We start from the raw sequence: 19,102 nt of genomic DNA, 5'->3' as shown, positions 1-19,102 counted from the left end.
CTATTCTTTTTTACTTTTACATATTCAACCAGCAGTGAGCTTGAGTGAGCAAAAATTTTGAATATAATAAAAGCGAAAAGTGGAATGGGAGGAAGCGCCTAGGTAACTTGCCGCCATTTGGTTCAACTTAAATTCCGGGTATAGTAGACGACATAATTAAAATAACACAATACACATGAAAAATGCTTTATATTTTTGACACAATAATAAATAAACAACAATAACAAACACAAGCACATTTTTTTAACAATCACATAACACCAGAACTAGACTTGTTACGAAAAATAATAGGTATATTCATTTCACAAACAAAAATTCTACATTATAACGCCTCTTTTTACAGTCATTATTACAAGTCTAATCCTAGGCTAGATTACATCAATAGGCCGAAAATAGGTCAAACATTTGCTAAGCAAGTCTACATGTTTCAAAACACCTAATAACATTAGACATAAATTAGTGGAGATTTTCTGGTTATCGGAAAATTTCGGTGATACAGGTCAGAGTGCAAAATCTAAACCATTTCGAACCTTCTAAATAACTACATAAGGTCATTTTTTACTATTTAACAAATGGATAAATGCAAGAGTACAAAATAAGTCGATATAAACATGAATCTAAGAATGTTCTAATATATTTTTGTGTATGTAAATAAATCTATACAATAGGTACAAAGTTTAAACGGAAAGCCCAAGTCATAAGAGTAATGTTGAATCACAACATCGACTATAAAGGGTCGGCACGCATTTGTAAACGATATACAATTGGCATAATTTTATTACGCATAGAAGTATATTTAAAGAAAGTTATTCGCGGAAAGGAAAAGTATATATAAGGCTCATTTCACACCAAATTGGAAGCGGCTGGAAGCGAAGCGCATAGCACTTTCAATGTCATAATTTTAGACACTGCGATGTATATAATGCGGCGTCTGCGCACGACTGCTCAGGCTAGCGACGAGCGGCCGCTGGGAGTATCCATACAAATGCGCGCCAACCCTAGACCTTTATTTAATACTAAGTGATACAAACTTAATTATGTGCATGACTATCAATTCTGCTATGCAGTGATTTTTTACAATTAGAATTAGACCTAAACCAATGAGAGAAAACAAGATTAAAACTAAGGCCTGAAATAAAAAGTAATTTCGAATAAACAATTATATTGAACTGAACCAAGGAATATTTTGATTGCAGCCCATAAGCGGATTTTTTTTTATAACAAGGAAAAATAAATTTTGACTGTTACGTTTCTATACCATCCAACTTTCCCCAAACAAAACTATCCGTCATATGATAGCCTTAATCTTATTGCCTGTCTCTTTCGCTCCGAAGTTCCGAATATGAACTAAGTGTTAAATCGTCACAAGTATTCACTGAGATTCTATATTATTTTATGTTTTTATTATTCCATTCAGACAGAAACAATTTTAAATCTGCATTTTTCCTACAAAAATATTATGAATTTTATTTTTGGAATAATGGTTGCAAGGTCATTGCACTATTGCACAAATCATTGCATTAGTTCATCAATAGAAATTGGAAGCACATTTTTTATTAATTTATTTAAACTTAATGCACGTAAAATGTACATTAAGTTTAAATTATGGCTATGCCAATCTATATAATCTGACAACAAACAAATTGTAACAATTTAATTTGTCAGTCACTTTTAAAACAATTACCGTAACTTTTAAAATGCACAATTGAAATGCCATAATTACAATTTTGGAATAGACGAAGACCTATAGGGAAGTACACGTTGAAAAAAAAATTCTTTTTAAATATAAAGATGCTATTCCGTGTTTTTACGTCAAGTATAACAATTATTAAGAATAATAGAGCTTGTTTTAAAATGGTTATTAAGGTTGAACCTCTTACTCAGTAAAACTACCACATTTTAACACATTTAACGTGAACGTCAATAAAATTTAAGTTTTACTCATTCGCACACGCATATATCTACCATGAACCAAATACTATAAAATTTTATTTAAAATTTCGTCTTATACTTTTTTTTTCAATATAGACATGCAAGCACCATCCCATTAGAACTATACATATAACTTTTAATCCATACAGAGATGATTGTTTTAATTTCACCACTTTGGATACACTAAATATGAGAGTCGACTACATTTTTATCATATATGTAAATTTTAAAATCGCCTCCCCAAAAATAACGACTAATGGTCATGCCATTTGATTCTATCATCACAAAAGTTAACACTTGGCTTCAAAGATCAAAATAGGAATAACTAAATAGCAACTGCCCAATTTGATTTATAAATTTTCATTTCATATATATTTGAAATTGCTATGTTAATCATGTATCACTTTCTCACTCTAATGCCATTGAGTGAGACAAGGATGACAACAACACCACAATATATAATGTTCGTTTGCAAAACACAAGTGTATGACACAGACTAAACTATTTCTAAACACTATGATTCTCTCTTGAAGTTATTGTGCTACATTTAATTCTACAACATACATTAATTTATATTATACTGGTTATATGGTGACTGGAGTGTGGGTTGACTAGTTAAATCAAAATTAATTCACTGACAATAGACCTTTATAGGTATTTTCTAAAATACTATTACTCAATATAAACACATATTATTATTAGCAAGAGAAAAGATGAAGTCCCTGCTTACCCCTCCAGGAATGTGGCGTGACTTTATTGTATGTATATGTAAAAGAGTTATTATCAGAAAGCATGTATTAATTGTGTAGTAGACTTTATGAAAAACAATTTTTTTTAATCAAAAATGTAACCTGTATTATTGGTAACTCTACGTATAAATAAGCATAACATGTTTATGTCGTGGTCAGAACGATTTTTCAAACATTTACCAGCCTAAAAGATAAATATGAAGACAGATCGCTGTTGTAGATGTTTTCAGATCATGATATTTCAACACAAGAAACATTTGGAATAAGAAACATTGGAAGACTAAAAGAGTTGGTTAAAAAGGACATTATTTAAAACATGCCTTGTAGAAATATAAGAATTTACTGGGAACGTCTGAAATACGTGTTTAGTGTTTCCTTATAATCGCTTTTACAGATATTAATGCATGTTTCTACTTGTGTAGCGAGACACTAAGGCTGATTTCAGAGTGTTAATGTGCGCGTTTGTCCTGCAGACTGCTGTACCAGTTTTGGTATTACGCGTTTCGTTGCCATATATAGCGTTGCCAGGCGTCCAGATATAGCCGGACATAATTAGGCTTTTTGATCGAATGTCCGGCCAAAATAAACAGTGTCCGTCTTGTCCGGCTTTTGTTAGGCTTTTTACATTTCGCAAACAAGCGAGAGCCGCCGAGCGCAGGCGACGAGAGTCAACTACCGATAATATAGGGTGTCCGGTTTTTTTAGCCAAATGTCCGGCCAAACTGGCTGGTCTGTCCGGCTATTAGGTTTGGCGACCTGCCAACCCTAGCCATATACCTGACATACACTAATTTAAAGGTGATATAACTGATATAGTGTGTACCTACACATACGTTTACACATTTGTTGGTAACTATGAAACGAATACTATATGGAGGCTTTTAACGCTTTTTAAGGCATTTTAACGTTTTCTTACTCTGTCTGTCTTTAAAGTTAAATTCTGAGTAAGACAAAGATGGAAACAGAGACACATACCTTTGCAATGTACTTGAATAATTTTACGCGTGTAATTAGAATCCAACTCATCTAGGCAGTACGGCACAAACGCATAACTCCGAAATCAACCTGAGAGAGTTACCAAATTCCCGTGGGAATGGTTACTTGGTTCAATTTGACATCAGTAACACTAAATTCACAATGTATCCACTGTAATTTCTCATCACCAACACTTTTCATCACAATTTTTCAGCCGTAACATTTGACACTGCACTATCATGAGTCACTATCGTATGTCCGTCGCTGGGGGCTTCGCGCTGGAGCCCTACGAGCGGTGCTTGCGGCGGCCGCGTCAGCTGCGCTTGTGGGAATCCCCGGCCGAGAGCACGGGGGCTGATACGAGCATCTGTGAAACAATAAATAAATATATACGGGACAAATTACACTGATTGAGTTAGCCTCGAAGTAAGTTCTAGACTTGTGTTACGAGATACTAACTGAACGATACTATATTTTATAATAAATACTTATATAGATAAACATCCAAGACCCAGGCCAATCAGAAAATGTTCTTTTCTCATCATGCCCTGGCCGGGATTCGAACCCGGGACCTCCGATGCCACAGACAAGCGTACTACCGCTGCGCCACAGAAGCCGTCAATATCCCTAAATTACAATAACCCTTTAGCACCACAAGAGACATGAAAACAAAAGAAACTATGAGGCTAACTATGTTTACAATTTGATTTAATGGATGCAAATCTGAAATAAAAACATTTTATTTTATTTTTATTTAATTCAAATAATGACAGATTGCTAGCCCATCGCTTACAAGGAGTATCCCAAGTTTTTTCCTTAGTCGCCTTTTACGACCATCGAAGAGATGGAGTGGTCCTATTCTTTTTTTCTAATGGTGCCGGGAACCACACCTCACGATACTAGTGTCAACGAAAGGTTAAATTTATACCACAATAAAGTTGTAAGTTGGCTCTGTCTACCCCGCAAGGGATATAGACGTGACTTTGTGTATGTATGATGTATGTATGCATGTTATACCTTCATGGCGCCCGCAGACATCAGATAGAACCAGTAGAGCTGCGGCAACAGGAGAATGCAGATGGAGATCTTGCAGCCAATCGGGAGAGTCTGGATGGCCTGCGAATTAAAATTACGTATATTTCAAATTGTGGCGATATCTATAAGCCCATTGCAAGTGATTTGATTCTTTTATATCTACATATGTACTTACTATTTCCTTGTTAGGTACTGTGTAAATTTCTATGCAATAAAGATATTACAAATAAACAAACACAAAAATAAAAATAAAATCACGCTACGCTATTATCAGTCAAAAACAGCGAAAAACCTTAATGGATATGGATGTGGAATTTTACATGAATATAGATATGTATGTATATGCCGTGTGGTTCCCGGCACCAATATAAAAAATAATAGGACCACTTCATCTTTTTCCCATCGATGTCGTAAAAGGCGACTAAGGGATAGGACTTAAAAACTTGGGATTCTTCTTTAAGGCCACAAAGCTAGCAATCTGTCAATATTTGAATCAATCAGATATAGTTCGTTTCTCATTATGCCCGTTCTCATCGAACCCGGAACTTCCGGTGTCACAGACAGACCGCTGCGCCACAGAGGCCGTCAATGTGTACTCTCAAGACCTTGAACTTGTTCCCGGTGGTGGTCGAGCATATGGCCAGTGACCGAACTCCCGACTATTTGAACTTGTTCCCAGGGCTGCCCTGGTATAACTAAAACGCCGTTATCTGCCAAATCCTTGTTTTTAGTGAAACGTCAAAAACTGCGGTAAAAATTTAAACTGATGCCATTCATCAATGAGAACGCCTATTTATGACTTAAAGGTACCAAAAAGTCGTATAATATACAGATCAAAAAGAGATTTTTTTTTCTTATTTAACCGGTAAAAAAGGGTGTAAATCCTGATGTCAGATAACGGCATTTTAGTTAATAAATAATATATATAAATATATACGGGACAAATTACACTGATTAAGTTAGCCTCGAAGTAAGTTCGAGACTTGTGTTACGAGATACTAACACAACGATACTATATTTTATAATAAAAACATATACATATAGATAAACATCCAAGACCCTGGCCAATCAGAGAAAGTTCGTTTCTCATCATGCCCTGGCCGGGATTCGAACCCGGGGCCTCCGACCACAGACAAGCGCACTACCGCTGCGCCACAGAGGCCGTCGGTGTAAATCCTGATGTCAGATAACGGCATTTTAGTTATACCACGGCAGAGTATCCAGTATACGAAGACCCACCTCCCAGTAGGAGAGTCCCAGCACTCTGCTATACATGTAGCACACTGAGGGCAGGCTGACCACGCGACACAGCAGGAAGGTTATCAGCATCAGCAGCCCGTTGAGGAGATAAGCGCGGGAAGCCTTCAGCCGCAGCCGGGAGAGGATGCCGCGCGCCGACACGAACGGGGTGGACAGCTCCATTAGGTACACGAAGCCGAACGTGCAGTCGCCGAGGTCGCCGCGTAGGTACTGGACACAATATTGTAACAATTTTTTTCAATTTTTTTTTTTACAAATTAGGTACACTGATTGAGTTAGCCTCGAAGTAAGTTCGAGACCTGTGTTAACAGATACTAACTCAACGATACTATATTTTATAATAAATACTTATATAGATAAACATCCAAGACCCAGGCCAATCAGAGAAAGTTCGTTTCTCATCATGCCCCGGCCGGGATTCGAACCCGGGACCTCCGGTAACACAGACAAGCGCACCACCGCTGCGCACAGAGGCCGTAAATATACTTACATACATAAAATCACGCCTCTTTCCCGGAGGGGTAGGCAGAGACTACCTCTTTCTACTTGCCACGATCTCTGCATACTTCCTTCGCTTCTACATTCATACATATAATCACGTCTATATCCCTAGCGGGGTAGACAGAGCCAACAGTCGTGAAAAGACTGATAGGCCACGTTTAGCCGTTTGGCTTCATGATAGAATTGAATCAAAATTGGATACAAGGTATCACTTATTGACGTCACATCAATTAAATCTGACTATAACTACTACCGCATCCAAAGCGCATGTGTAGAAGAAACGACGGAACAAACTACACTGCAACATTTTCATCGGACGTCAATTTACGATAATAGATCTCTTAAATCTAAATCACATTGTCTACATAAAAAAAACATCTTCCATTTCCATTGAACCCGTAACATCGCTCCCGCTAACATCAAAACTAAGAAGACTCATAACCCTCATATTATAAATGAGGGATAACGTTAGTCTATGTTACTCACCACAATGACGAGGAACCCGAAGCCGCCAATGAAGATGTGGTGCAGCTGTATGACCGGCTCGTATCGGCAGTACTCCAGGAAGGTGGGCTGCCTCTTGGGGGGCGGGGCGCCGTCGCCCGAAGACAAGGACGCGTCGCCATTTTTGGACAACTTCCTTTGGAGTTTGTCAATGTCTACTCACCACAATGACGAGGAACCCGAAGCCGCCAATGAAGATGTGGTGCAGCAGTATGACCGGCTCGTATCGGCAGTACTCCAGGAAGGTGGGCTGCCTCTTGGCGGGCGGGGCGCCGTCGCCCGAAGACAAGGACGCGTCGCCATTTTTGGATAACTTCCTTTGGAGTTTGCTCTTGAAGTAGTCCACGTTGGTGTTCATTTGAACGTGTACCTGGTGAAAAGACGTCTTTTAATTTGGATTATACGAAATAGTCTTGATAAGAATGATAGGCCACGTTCAGCTGTTTGGCTTAATGATAGAATTGAGATCTATACAGGGTGACTTTTAATTCAACTGCATAAATTTAACTGTTAAGTGTACTCATCTAAAGGATATTTAAAAACGTTAAAAGAAAAATATCAATTCATAATTCAGAAAGTACGAAAAAAAATAAAAGTATCAAACGTCCACGATCCTAAATACGTCATATCACCCCGGCTGGCGGAAAAGTGACCGAACCATGCGTACGCCTCAGACATGTAGTGGGAGGTGCGCATGAAGTCCCGGGTGCAGGACATATATATATACATACATATATATATATATATATATATTTTATTTATTGTTCATCACTCACCATGTACATAGACCAGATGTCGTAGAAGAAGTAGGCGGCACCGAACCACGCGTACGCCTCGGACATGTAGTGGGAGGTGCGCATGAAGTCCCGGGTGCAGGACCAGAGGCACACCACCACGCCGGTGGCGCAGCAGAACGCCGCCTGCACCGCCGACACTAACCTGATGTTGAGGATTATATATATTTTTTTTCATCATATTTTCAACGTACTTGTCATAACATACAGTTAATTTTTGATTAACTGTTAATTGTTATAGACGTGATTATATGAATGAACGAATGATTCTTTTCAGTTGAGTATAAAAAAATCTTGTTCACTTCGTTCCTGTGAGTATTTAGAGACATCTAGAGCTCCCCTACATTTCTCATGAAGATATCTCATACATTCCAAATTACAACATCAAACGTCATGTAATTAGATTTAAGTCAACTTAATTTAATATCACTTACGCATGTAATGGTCTAGTGTGCCATAAAGAATTATATATTTAATTCAATCAAAACCATGATAACACATACGATTATAATACATATAATATATCTGAAACATTTCATCAATTATACATACCTAACAGATATATGTAGATACATTATTAAAAAAAATGATTATAATCACCAAAATAGGCCAATCAATATGGAATAACATCTAAATTAATTCGGCCTTGTCATTTTGTTTACGAGATACGGTCGGAATATAGACCACCATATCAATTCCGACAACGCTATATGTTACGGAGTTATTATAGTTAGACTAACGGATACGTGACAACAACTTTATTGACCGGAAATACATCCTATACAAGTGACGATAGACAATATTATTTTTTTTTTCTTCCCGAGGCAATGTTAAACTTTATCAACAATCATTAATTCCACTGTTATTAAAAAGCAATACAGAATAATGACTATTTTTTTATATGTATTTATTTTGTAAAGACAACTGTTTTTGAAGGTTAATAGAATAGAATAGATTTATTAGGTTCAGATAGTGGTTTTTTATCATCGATCAAAGGACCTGGGTTTCAATTTACATAAATACATATCAGCCCGTCTATATCCATTGCGGGGTAGACAAAGCCAACAGTCTTCAAAAGACTGATAGGCAACGTTCAGCTGCTTGGTTTTATGATAGAATTGAGCTTCAAATAGTGACAGGTTGCTAGCCCATCGCCTAAAAGAAGAATCCCAAGTTTAGAAGCCTATCCCTTAGTCGACATCCATGGGAATGAGACGGAGTGGTTCTATTCTTTTTGTTTTTTGGTTGTTGCCGGGAACCACACGGCACGGGTTTCTATTTTTTGGGAATATTTTTAACTTTTCCAATGCATTAAGTCCACTGATCACTATTGAACACCCCATAAATACTATAAATTGTGTAAACTCCATCCTTGTTTGAAATAATTTAATAACTGAAACCTCTATCTCTGCCTCAGCCGGCTGCCTACCCTGGTGTACACCAGCGCCAACGCTGTCATGAAGAAGACGCGCCGCCATCTTTGTTCAACTTACATTCCGCGCGCGGCACTCACTTGTTGGTGATGTCCAGCACGTCGCCGCAGCCGAGCCGGTATCTCTGCCTCAGCCGGCTGCCTACCCTGGTGTACACCAGCGCCAACGCTGTCATGAAGAAGACGCGCCGCCATCTTGTTCAACTTACATTCCGCGCGCGGCACTCACTTGTTGGTGATGTCCAGCACGTCGCCGCAGCCGAGCCGGTATCTCTGCCTCAGCCGGCTGCCTACCCCGGTGTACAGAGCGCACACGTTCAGGAGCTCGAACATTGACATGAAGAAAACGAATCCGAGCGCCGTCAGCCAAGCGCCTCGGGTCACCGAGATTCTGTAATGGAAAATAAATTCAAATTCAAAACGTTATTATGGGACATTTCAAAAACGTTTAATAATTGTCATGTCTTTTGAAAAACGAATCCGAGCGCCGTCAGCCAAGCGCCTCGGGTCACCGAGATTCTGTAATGGAACGTATATTCAAATTCAAAACGTTTATTCGTTATTATGGGACATTTCAATATCACTTAATAAATGTCATATCTTTTGTATTCACAACGTTGGTTAACGACAAATAAGTTACTTAAAACTATGTTTACTGCCGCTTCCAAAGCGTCAGTGCAGAAGCGGTAACAAACTGCACTGCAGCATTTTCTTCTTCATATAATATTCTTCATATTTATACAGTACGTATATATAATTGTATATATATCATTATAAGTACTATTCGACATAATATTCGCATTGAAATCATATTTTTTTCTATCATTAAGCCAAACAGTTGACCGTGGCCTGTCAGTCTTTTCAAGACTGGTTGCTCTGTCTACCCCGCAAGGGATATAGACGTGACCAATATGTATGTATGTATGTGTACAGTTGCCATGCACTCGTCTCAGTCCCTACACTCTCAGGTCGATGCGGCCGCCTCTGACAACAAGCGCGATCAATCATAATCCACTCGTACAATCACATCCATTAGGTTTAATCAAATTGACATGTCTGCAGGAGGCATAGTATGTATATGTATAATTCTTCCATTCAAAGGTTGACTGGAAGATATCGCATTAGCGATGAGTCCGCCTTTGTACCATCTCTATCTGTTTCGTGCTGTTTTGTATGTTTTATTATTACATACATATGGTCACGTCTATATTACTTGCGAGGTAGACAGAGCCAACAGTCTTGAAAAGAATAATTAATAATAAATTAATTAAATTAAATTATTATTTATTTTAGTTCTTAATTTATTTTAATTACCCACTTGCCATGATCCCTGCCTAAATACCTGCATATTCTTACTTCTTTTGCTTCGTCCATAATTAACTCATTCATAACTCTCCTCATGCTATTGAGTAATTAATTCTATAATTAATTTTGTTTGTTTGTAATATCTTTATTGCATAGAAATTTACACAGTAACAAGAAAATAGTAAGTACACATGTAGTTATAAAAGAAACAAATCACTTATTGTTTTTAATTTTGTTTTTTCTTTTTTTTTTCTATTCCGATTCAAAATTAAAAACATGCGTAAACATCTTTTAACAAGAGAACTTACGTGAAATTTAAAATACATACCTACATGAAGTTCCATGTGGTTTCCGACACAAATAAAAAAAAAGAATATTACTACTCCATCTCTTTCCCACGGATGTCGTAAAAGGCGACTAAGCGATAGTCTTATAAACGTGACATTCTTTTTTAAGGCGATGGGCTAGCAACCATTTGAATCTCAATTCATCATTAAGCTGAACGTGGCCTTTCAGAATTTTCAAGACTGTTGGCTCTGTCTACCCTTTTTTTTTTTTTTGTTATCGAAGGGGAAATCCTTTTTACGGACAACCCCCCGGGTCTTCACCCGGGAGAGTGTGGGACTCCTGGCAGCTAGTATACCAGCCTACCCACTAAAACCCCTCCGTTCGCTCTTCTTGCCATTTTGAGGGCATCATGGGATCGCAGGCATTTCACCACGATACCCTCTGGCTGCCCGGCGCTTCTGTGCCGGGAAGCTTGCTGTAATGGGCGACCAGTAAGTTGCTGGCCGCCCTTTCCATCCCAGGGTCGGGAAGTGACCCTAGTGAGGCAGTAGGCGCGCACGATAAAGTGCACGCCTTCTGCCCCCCCGACCACGAAGCTCTGTCTACCCTGCAAGGGATATAGACGTGAACATATGTATGTGTGTATACTTACATGAAATTTAGCCTTGACACATTGTGAAGCATCCTAATTGTGCCTCGTCCGAGAGATTACACTGAATGTTTGTGTTTTGATAAACAGACAAGCACGCCGTATGATTAATGTTTCAGATATTATGTTATTAGATAGATATGTAAACATTACGTCAGCTCACATGTTCTAAGATTAATCACTACATATTATAAAGTGGTTCCCGGCACCAATACAAAAAATAATAGGACCACTCCATTTCTTTTCCATGGATATCGTAAAAGGCGACTAAGGGATAGGCTTACAAACTTGGGATTCTTCTTTTAGGCGATGGGCTAGCAACCTGTCACTTTTTGAATCTCAATTCTATCATTAATCCAAATAGCTGAACGTGGCCATTCAGTCATTTCAAGACTGTTGGCTATGTCTACCCCGCAAGGGATATAGACGTGACCATATGTATGTATGTAACTTTTATAGAAAAACCCTAATAAAACATCCTCAATGCTTTTTATGTGCGCTGCCTTTTTAATTATAGATTTTCCTTTATATTTTGGTTGACTGAATGAAATCCAATAACATACATACATACATAAAATCACGTCATAGTCATCGGTAGAAAATCGTCTATACACATATAAACTGCGGCGGCGGAACAAACTACACTGCAGCATTTACATCGGACGTCAATTTACAAATATAGATCTCTTAAATCTAAATCGTAAAGGTGGAGTTTACGTCAGTCTGTCTGATTCATTGGAGCGCATTACGAGATTGAACTGTGTCCTTTCCGATTATCGCTGTTGATCACGCTACTTGAATCGCAACGGACCTATATTATACTAGAGGCCGCCCGCGACTTCGTCCGCATGGAAACCCTATCAATCCCGCGGGAACTCCGGGATAAAAAGTAGCCTATGTGTTATTCTGGGTCTTCAGCTACCTACATACCAAATTTCATGGTAATCGGTTCAGTAGTTTTTGCGTGAAAGAGTAACAAACATCCATACATCCATACAAACTTTCGCCTTTATAATAGTAGTAGGAAATAGTAGTAGGATCATATCGCTTAATAATTGTCAAATCTTTTGGTTTCGCAACATTGGTTGACGTGAAATAAATTACTTAAAACTAAGTTTACTGCCGCTTCCAAGGCGTCAGTGCAGAAGAAGCGGTAACAAACTGCATTGCAGCATTTTTTCAACAACGTCAACTTCACAAATATCCAAACTTAGAATAGAATGCGGACGAGAGAATACATTGTTCAGATTAATTTATTTATATGAGATTTTAATAATAAATAATTATTTTTTTTTATGGATTGCCAATTTTAAATAGATTTATGAAGCCTCTGTGGCGCAGGAGTAATACGCTTGTCTGTGAAACCGGAGGTACCGGGTTCGAATCCCGTTCAGGGCATGATGAGAAACGAACTTTCTCTGATTGGTCTGGGTCTTGGATGTTTATCTATTTAAGTATTTATTATAAAATATAGTATCGTTGAGTTAGTATCTCGTAACACGAGTCTCGAACTTACTTCGAGGCTGTTGTTGTTGTCTCTGTCTACTCGGAAGAGATATAGACGTGACTTTATGTATGTAAGTAAGTATGTGTAACCAAGGAAAAATATTCATGCTAAGAAATGCTGAATTGTAAAATTATACAACGTGCACTAAATTTGTACTAACGTAATTACGAACACATATATTGTTAACAGCTACAATTTGTTTTATTTGTAAAAGATAAATAAGGAAACAGATTAAAAAATAATTTACAAAACATATGTATGTTACCAACATGTACCTACTTCTGAATAACAAGTAGGTTCAAAGTTATATCTTTACTAATATTATAAAGCTGAAGAGTTTGTTCGTTTGAAAGCGCTAATCTCAAGAACTACTGGTTCGAATTGAAAAATTCTTTTTGCGTTGAATAGACCTAGTACGCATTATAATATTCAAGTGACCATTCTTGAACAGACATACATATATTCTGATCTATATCCCTTGCGGGGTAGACAGAGCCAAGAGTCTGGAAAATACTGATTGGCCACGTTCAGCTGTTTGGCTTAACGATGGCATACATACATATAGTCACGTCTATATCCCGTGCAGGGTAGACAGAGCCAACAGTCTTGAAAACACTAGAATAGAATAGAATAGAATAGATTTATTTTCAAAATTGGATACAAGGTATCACTTATTGACGTCACATAACTTAAATCTAATTATAATTACTACCGCTTCCAAAGCGCATGTGTAGAAGAAGCGGCGGAACAAACTACACTGCAGCATTTTCACAGGACGTCAATTTACAAATATAGATCTCTTAAATCTAAATCGTGGACGAATGCACATTGTCTACATTAAAAAACATGTATGAATGTAGAACTGATTATGTCAATACGAATATTTCGTCAAATAAAATAAATATAAAATAAAATATGTACATACTGTACAAATTATGTCAAGATCATGTCAAAAATACACAAGCATTTAAGAGGCCATTATGTCCAGCTCGGGCCACACATGTTTATCATTAATATAATCATCCGTGCTGTAATAGGCTTTCCTACAAAGCTCAACTTTAATATACTGTTTGAATTTTCTATCATTCATTTCAAGAACACTTTTTGGTAATTTATTATAAAATCTTATACAATTAATCAGAAATGATTTCCCTACCTTAGCCAGCCGATGTGCTGGGATCGACAACTTGTAATTGTTCCGCAGTGATCTACTAGTACATTCACCTACTTTTTTGAAAGACTGATTGGCCACGTTCAGCTGTTTGGCTTAATGACAGAATTGAGATTCCAATAGCGACAGGTTGCTAGCCCATCGCCTAAAAGAGGAATCCATAGACTTTTTTGAAGTCGATTAAAAAAACTAGTATTATCCAATAACGACAACATATTGCGTGTAATCGGTGTGATAATCGACACGCACTGAAAAACTAGAAACGCAATTAGGTACAATATTGTGCAATTAAGTAAAGGTATTACAGTAATGAAGAGTAAATTTATCTATAGGTACTAATATTATAAAGCTGAAGAGTTTGTTTGATTGTGAACGCGCTAATCTCAGGAACTACTGGTTCGAATTGAAAAATTCTTTTTGCGTTGAATAGACCATTTATCGAGGAAGGCTTTAGGCTGTATAACATCACGCTGCAACTATAAGGAGCAAAGAAATAATGGAAAATGTGAAAGTAACAGGGAAAATTATTCATCCTTGAGGGCTTCAATGATGCCCAGAATAACTATTCTACGCGGACGAAGTTGCTGTTAGCACAGCTAGTTTAAAAATAAACCGGCCAAGTGCGAGTCGATCTTGCGCACGAAGGGTTCCGTAAATATATTAAAAGTAAAGAGCGCCGTGCCGTGTGGTTCCCGGCACCAATAAAAAAAAAGAATAGGACCACTCCATCTCGTTCCCATGGATGTCGTAAAAGACGACTAAGGGATAGGCTTATATACTTGGGATGCTTCTCTTAGGCGATGGGCTAGCAACCTGTCACTATTTGATTCTCAATTCCATCATAAAGCCAAATAGCTGAACGCGGCCTATCTATCTTTTTAAGACTGTTGGCTCCGTCTTCCCCGCAAGGGATACAGACGTGATTATATGTATGTATGTAAAGAGCGCAGGTTCGAATCTCGCCTCGGCCATGTACCAATGACTATTTTCGAAAATTATATAATACTTACCTACATAAGTTAGAATACTAAACGATTTTTTTAACGGTGAGGGAAAACATCGTGAGGAAACCTGCACATTCAGGAATTTGGATGGGTAAACCTGCATAGGTTGCGGAGGTCAGATGTGAGTCGCTTCGTGTAAAAACCTGACTCACCCAATCCAGGGTCCACGGTCAAAAGCGTACCCCGGGCTCTTCTCCAGAGTGGTGAGGATGCAACCGGGACTAAAGTCAAGAGGGTGATACAACAAAATATTCTGTGAAAATTATAAGCGTCTACCTATTACCGTTATTAATATACTGGGCAAAAAATACGAAACAAACAAGTTTATTGCCGTCGAGCTTGCATGAAGAAAGTTATGAATGTGGATGAAGCGAAGGAAGTATGCAGAGATCGTGGCAAGTGGAAAGATGTAGTCTCTGCCTACCCCTCCGGGTAAGAGGCGTGATTTTATGTATGTATGTGAACAAGTTTATTAAATGGGGATCCCCCTAATGTATATATTTATTTTATTATTGACAGATTTATTAACGCGCGAGAAACTTTATCGCTGTCTCGTTTCACGTCATAATAAAAAGCGATATAGCGATGCCGTGTGGTTCCCGGCACCAATAAACAAAAGAATAGGACCACTCCTTCTCTTTCCCATGGTTGTCGTAAAAGGCGACTAAGGGATAGGCTTATAAACTTGAAAAACTATCGCTATATACATACATACATATAGTCACGTCTATATCCCTTGCGGGGTAGACAGAGCCAACCGTCTTGAAAAGACTGATTGGCTAAACGATGGCATACATACATATAGTCACGTCTACGCCTTTTACGAGATGGAGCGGTCCTATTATTTCTTTTTTATTGGTGCTCCCGGCACCACACGGCACATAAGTAATTCGTGGCATATAAATAATTATGAAATTACGTAATACACACCTGTCTTCAGGGTTGAGCACCAGGACCGTCTTGGCGGCTGTGAAGATCGACACCAGATTGATGAGAAGCAGCACATAGATGGCGGTGCGGTAGTGCCGCGGCTGGAACAATCATCAGATATAATGACTAACATAATGTTCGATTCAGACTGAACCGGGACTAATACATACATACATATATTCACGTCTATATCCCTTGCGGGGTAGACAGAGTCAACAGTCTTAAAAAGGCTTATTTAGTCACATTCAGCTGTTCGGCTTAATAGTAGAATTGAGATTCAAATAGTGACTTTTTGGTACCCATCGCCTAAAAGAAGAATCTCAAGTTTATAAGCCCATGGATGTCGTAAAAGGCGACCAAGTCGCCTTTTACGACATCCATGGGAATGAGAGGGAGTGGTCCTATTCCGGGACTAATGCTAGAATATATATCACTTTTGCTACAACAATGACTGAATTACAGACAAAGAAGAAGAAGAAGAAGAAACTACTGGGTGTAGTGAGCTAAAATTCGGCATGTAGGTTCTCCCAGTGAAGGTGAGCTGGAGTTTTCAAAATGTCCGCGCGAACGCGAGTTAAGGGATAAGATTTCTGCAGGTGGAACCGCGGCTGGGGTCTAGTTAGATTATACTACATATATCCACTCCATATAACGAGAAACGCCGTGTGGTTCTCGGCACTAATAGAAAAAAAGAATAGGACTCATTCCCATGGATGTCGTAAAAGGCGACTAAGGGATAGGCTTCTTATAAACTCTGGATTCTTCTTTTTGGTGAAGGGCCAGCAACCTATTACTATTTGAATCTCAATTCTATCATAAAGCCGAAGCTAAACATGGCCTATCAGTCTTTTCAAGACTGTGGGTTCTGTGGCCCTGTCTACCCCGCAAGGGATATAGACATGATCATGTGTATGTATGTACAGGATTGAAATAAATCCAGGTGATAAATTAGAAAAATGCAAACAATTTACATATGGTGCTTGCTCTAACCAGGCTCTCCATAACAGGTGACTATGCCCTTGTTTGCAGTTGGACTGAGACCGCCTGTCTCAAGTTACAAGTAAAAATAAACAACTTGGCTGTAAAATACATACACACATACAATCACGACTATATCCATAACTAGCTGTGCCCGCGACTTCGTCTGCGTGTAATAGTAATTTTGGGCATCATTGAAGCCCTCAAGGATTAATAATTTTCCCCGTTTTTTTGTCACATTTTCCATTATTTCTTTGCTCCCAATCCCAAAACCCTAAGGTTTAGCATGATGTTATGCTGCAACTATTGGACCATTTATCGAGGAAGGCTTTAGAGCCTTCCTTGATAAATGGTCTATTCAACACAAAAATATTTTTTCAATTTGAACCAGTAGTTCCCGAGATTAGCGTGTTCAAACAAACAAACAAACAAACTCTTCAGCATTATAATATTAGTGTAGATGGGATAGACAGTGACAACAGTCTTGAAAAGACTGAAAGACATTGTTCAGCTGTAGCATACAGCTGTATACATTTAACACACGTACAGCTGTTATTATAGGATTGATGTAGTCCCCGCCTACCCCTATGGGAAAGAGGCCTGATTTTTTTTCTCTTTATAGAGGAAGTATGGTTGTAGTGTGCCGTGAGGTTCCCGGCACTAATACAAAAAAGAATAGGACCACTCCATCTCTTTCCCAGGGATGTCAGAAAATGCGACTAAGGGTTAGGCTCTTAAACTTTGAATTCTTTTAAATAGGCAATAGGCTAGCAACTTGTCACTATTTAAATCTCAATTCTATTATTAAGCAAAACAGCTGAAGATGGCCCATCAGTCTTTTCAAGACTGTTGTCTCTGTGTACTGGGCAAGGGATATATACTACTTATATACATACATGATTATTTGTATGTATAGAAGTAGTATGAATGTTGGTCATTGACATTGACTTATCACCAAATGAAAACAACATTGTATTAACAAAACAATGTCTATAAATAGCTCAATGTACACTTATCACAGTTGGTCACTATCATGTATTCATTAAGCCATTCAGCTGAAGAGGGCTTCAAGTTTTTGTGACTGTTGGCTTTGTCTACACCATGAGACACAGATTCATTCATCATATAATCTCCTATATAACCCTTGCGGGGTAAACAGAGCCGGAAGTCTCGAAAGACTGATAGGCCACATTCAGCTTTTTGGCTTAATGATAGAATTGGGATTTAAATAGTGACAGTTTGCTAGATCATCATCTGAAAGATGAATCACCACCTCCACCAATCACCTTTTATTACATTCATGGGAAAGAGATGGAGTGGATCTTTTTTTTTTATATTGGTGGCACTAAATAATAAGAATCCCAAGTTTATTAGGCAATACTGTACGATAATGTTTTACAAAATAATTTATTTCTTTCTCACCGACACTACATGGCAGGATTTAACAGTATTTTTAAGGAGTTTCTAATCTATCAAAAACTTAACTCTAGAGTAATACTCAAACAAAAAACTAAGGTTCAGAAATGTTAACTAAGCTCTAAACATACCTTTGAAATCGTCGGCTCCATGTTACCAAAAACAAAAAATTAAGCAACGTATTACAGGTTTCTAAAAACACATTATGACTTTATTTATGTAAAATATATTAACTTTCTCGATTACAACTTTTAAAAAAGCATGAAACCAATATAGGTATTTTTCAAATTTATTTTTCCAATTTTTTCACAGGCCGACTTACAACTTTTGACTTTTTGACGTGAATGAATGACACAAACCGAAACGAATGACAAGTGCATTTTTTGACAGCTTGACAAGATGGTATAGAGATGGGAAATGGGAAAGTCTCTTCACAGGACAACCTAACAAGATATCCAAGACAAAGACCTAAACATTTCACATATCTACATCTATCTCGGTTTTTCAATAGAGTTTACGATATAATTATTTTTAAAATTATTTCTAAAAGTAGGATACAAGGTATGGCATAATGACTTCATTATAACAAACTTAATTACAATTATGTCTACCACTGCAAAGCGAAAGAAGTATCCAGGGATCGTGGAAAGTGGAAAGATATACTCTCTGCCT

At 37.9% G+C, this 19,102-nt stretch overlaps 1 protein-coding gene across 2 annotated transcripts; it reads right to left on the bottom strand.

Moving 5' to 3' along the window:
- Positions 1-170: 170 nt before the first annotated feature.
- On the bottom strand, positions 171-18,783 carry LOC106138560 (TLC domain-containing protein 3A). Of its 2 annotated transcripts, XM_060950664.1 has the most exons (8): positions 18,562-18,783; positions 16,037-16,137; positions 9,412-9,573; positions 7,733-7,895; positions 7,120-7,326; positions 5,931-6,161; positions 4,674-4,772; positions 171-4,023 (listed from the first exon to the last, which is right to left on the bottom strand). In XM_060950664.1, the coding sequence occupies exons 1-8, from the start codon at positions 18,580-18,582 to the stop codon at positions 3,970-3,972; spliced, it is 1,038 nt and encodes a 345-aa protein (XP_060806647.1). In that variant the 5' UTR covers positions 18,583-18,783; the 3' UTR covers positions 171-3,969. The 2 variants fall into 2 exon arrangements, with proteins under 2 accessions (XP_060806647.1, XP_060806648.1); XM_060950665.1 differs by lacking the exons at positions 9,412-9,573; positions 16,037-16,137; positions 18,562-18,783 and adding an exon at positions 9,264-9,377.
- Between the last annotated feature and the right edge of the window lie 319 nt (positions 18,784-19,102).

Source organism: Amyelois transitella, chromosome 22 (genome assembly GCF_032362555.1).
Source record: "Amyelois transitella isolate CPQ chromosome 22, ilAmyTran1.1, whole genome shotgun sequence".
Classification (NCBI taxonomy): domain Eukaryota; kingdom Metazoa; phylum Arthropoda; class Insecta; order Lepidoptera; family Pyralidae; genus Amyelois; species Amyelois transitella.
The sequence above is the reverse complement of the archived record's forward strand: the minus strand, read 5'-3'. Positions and strand labels throughout refer to the sequence as shown.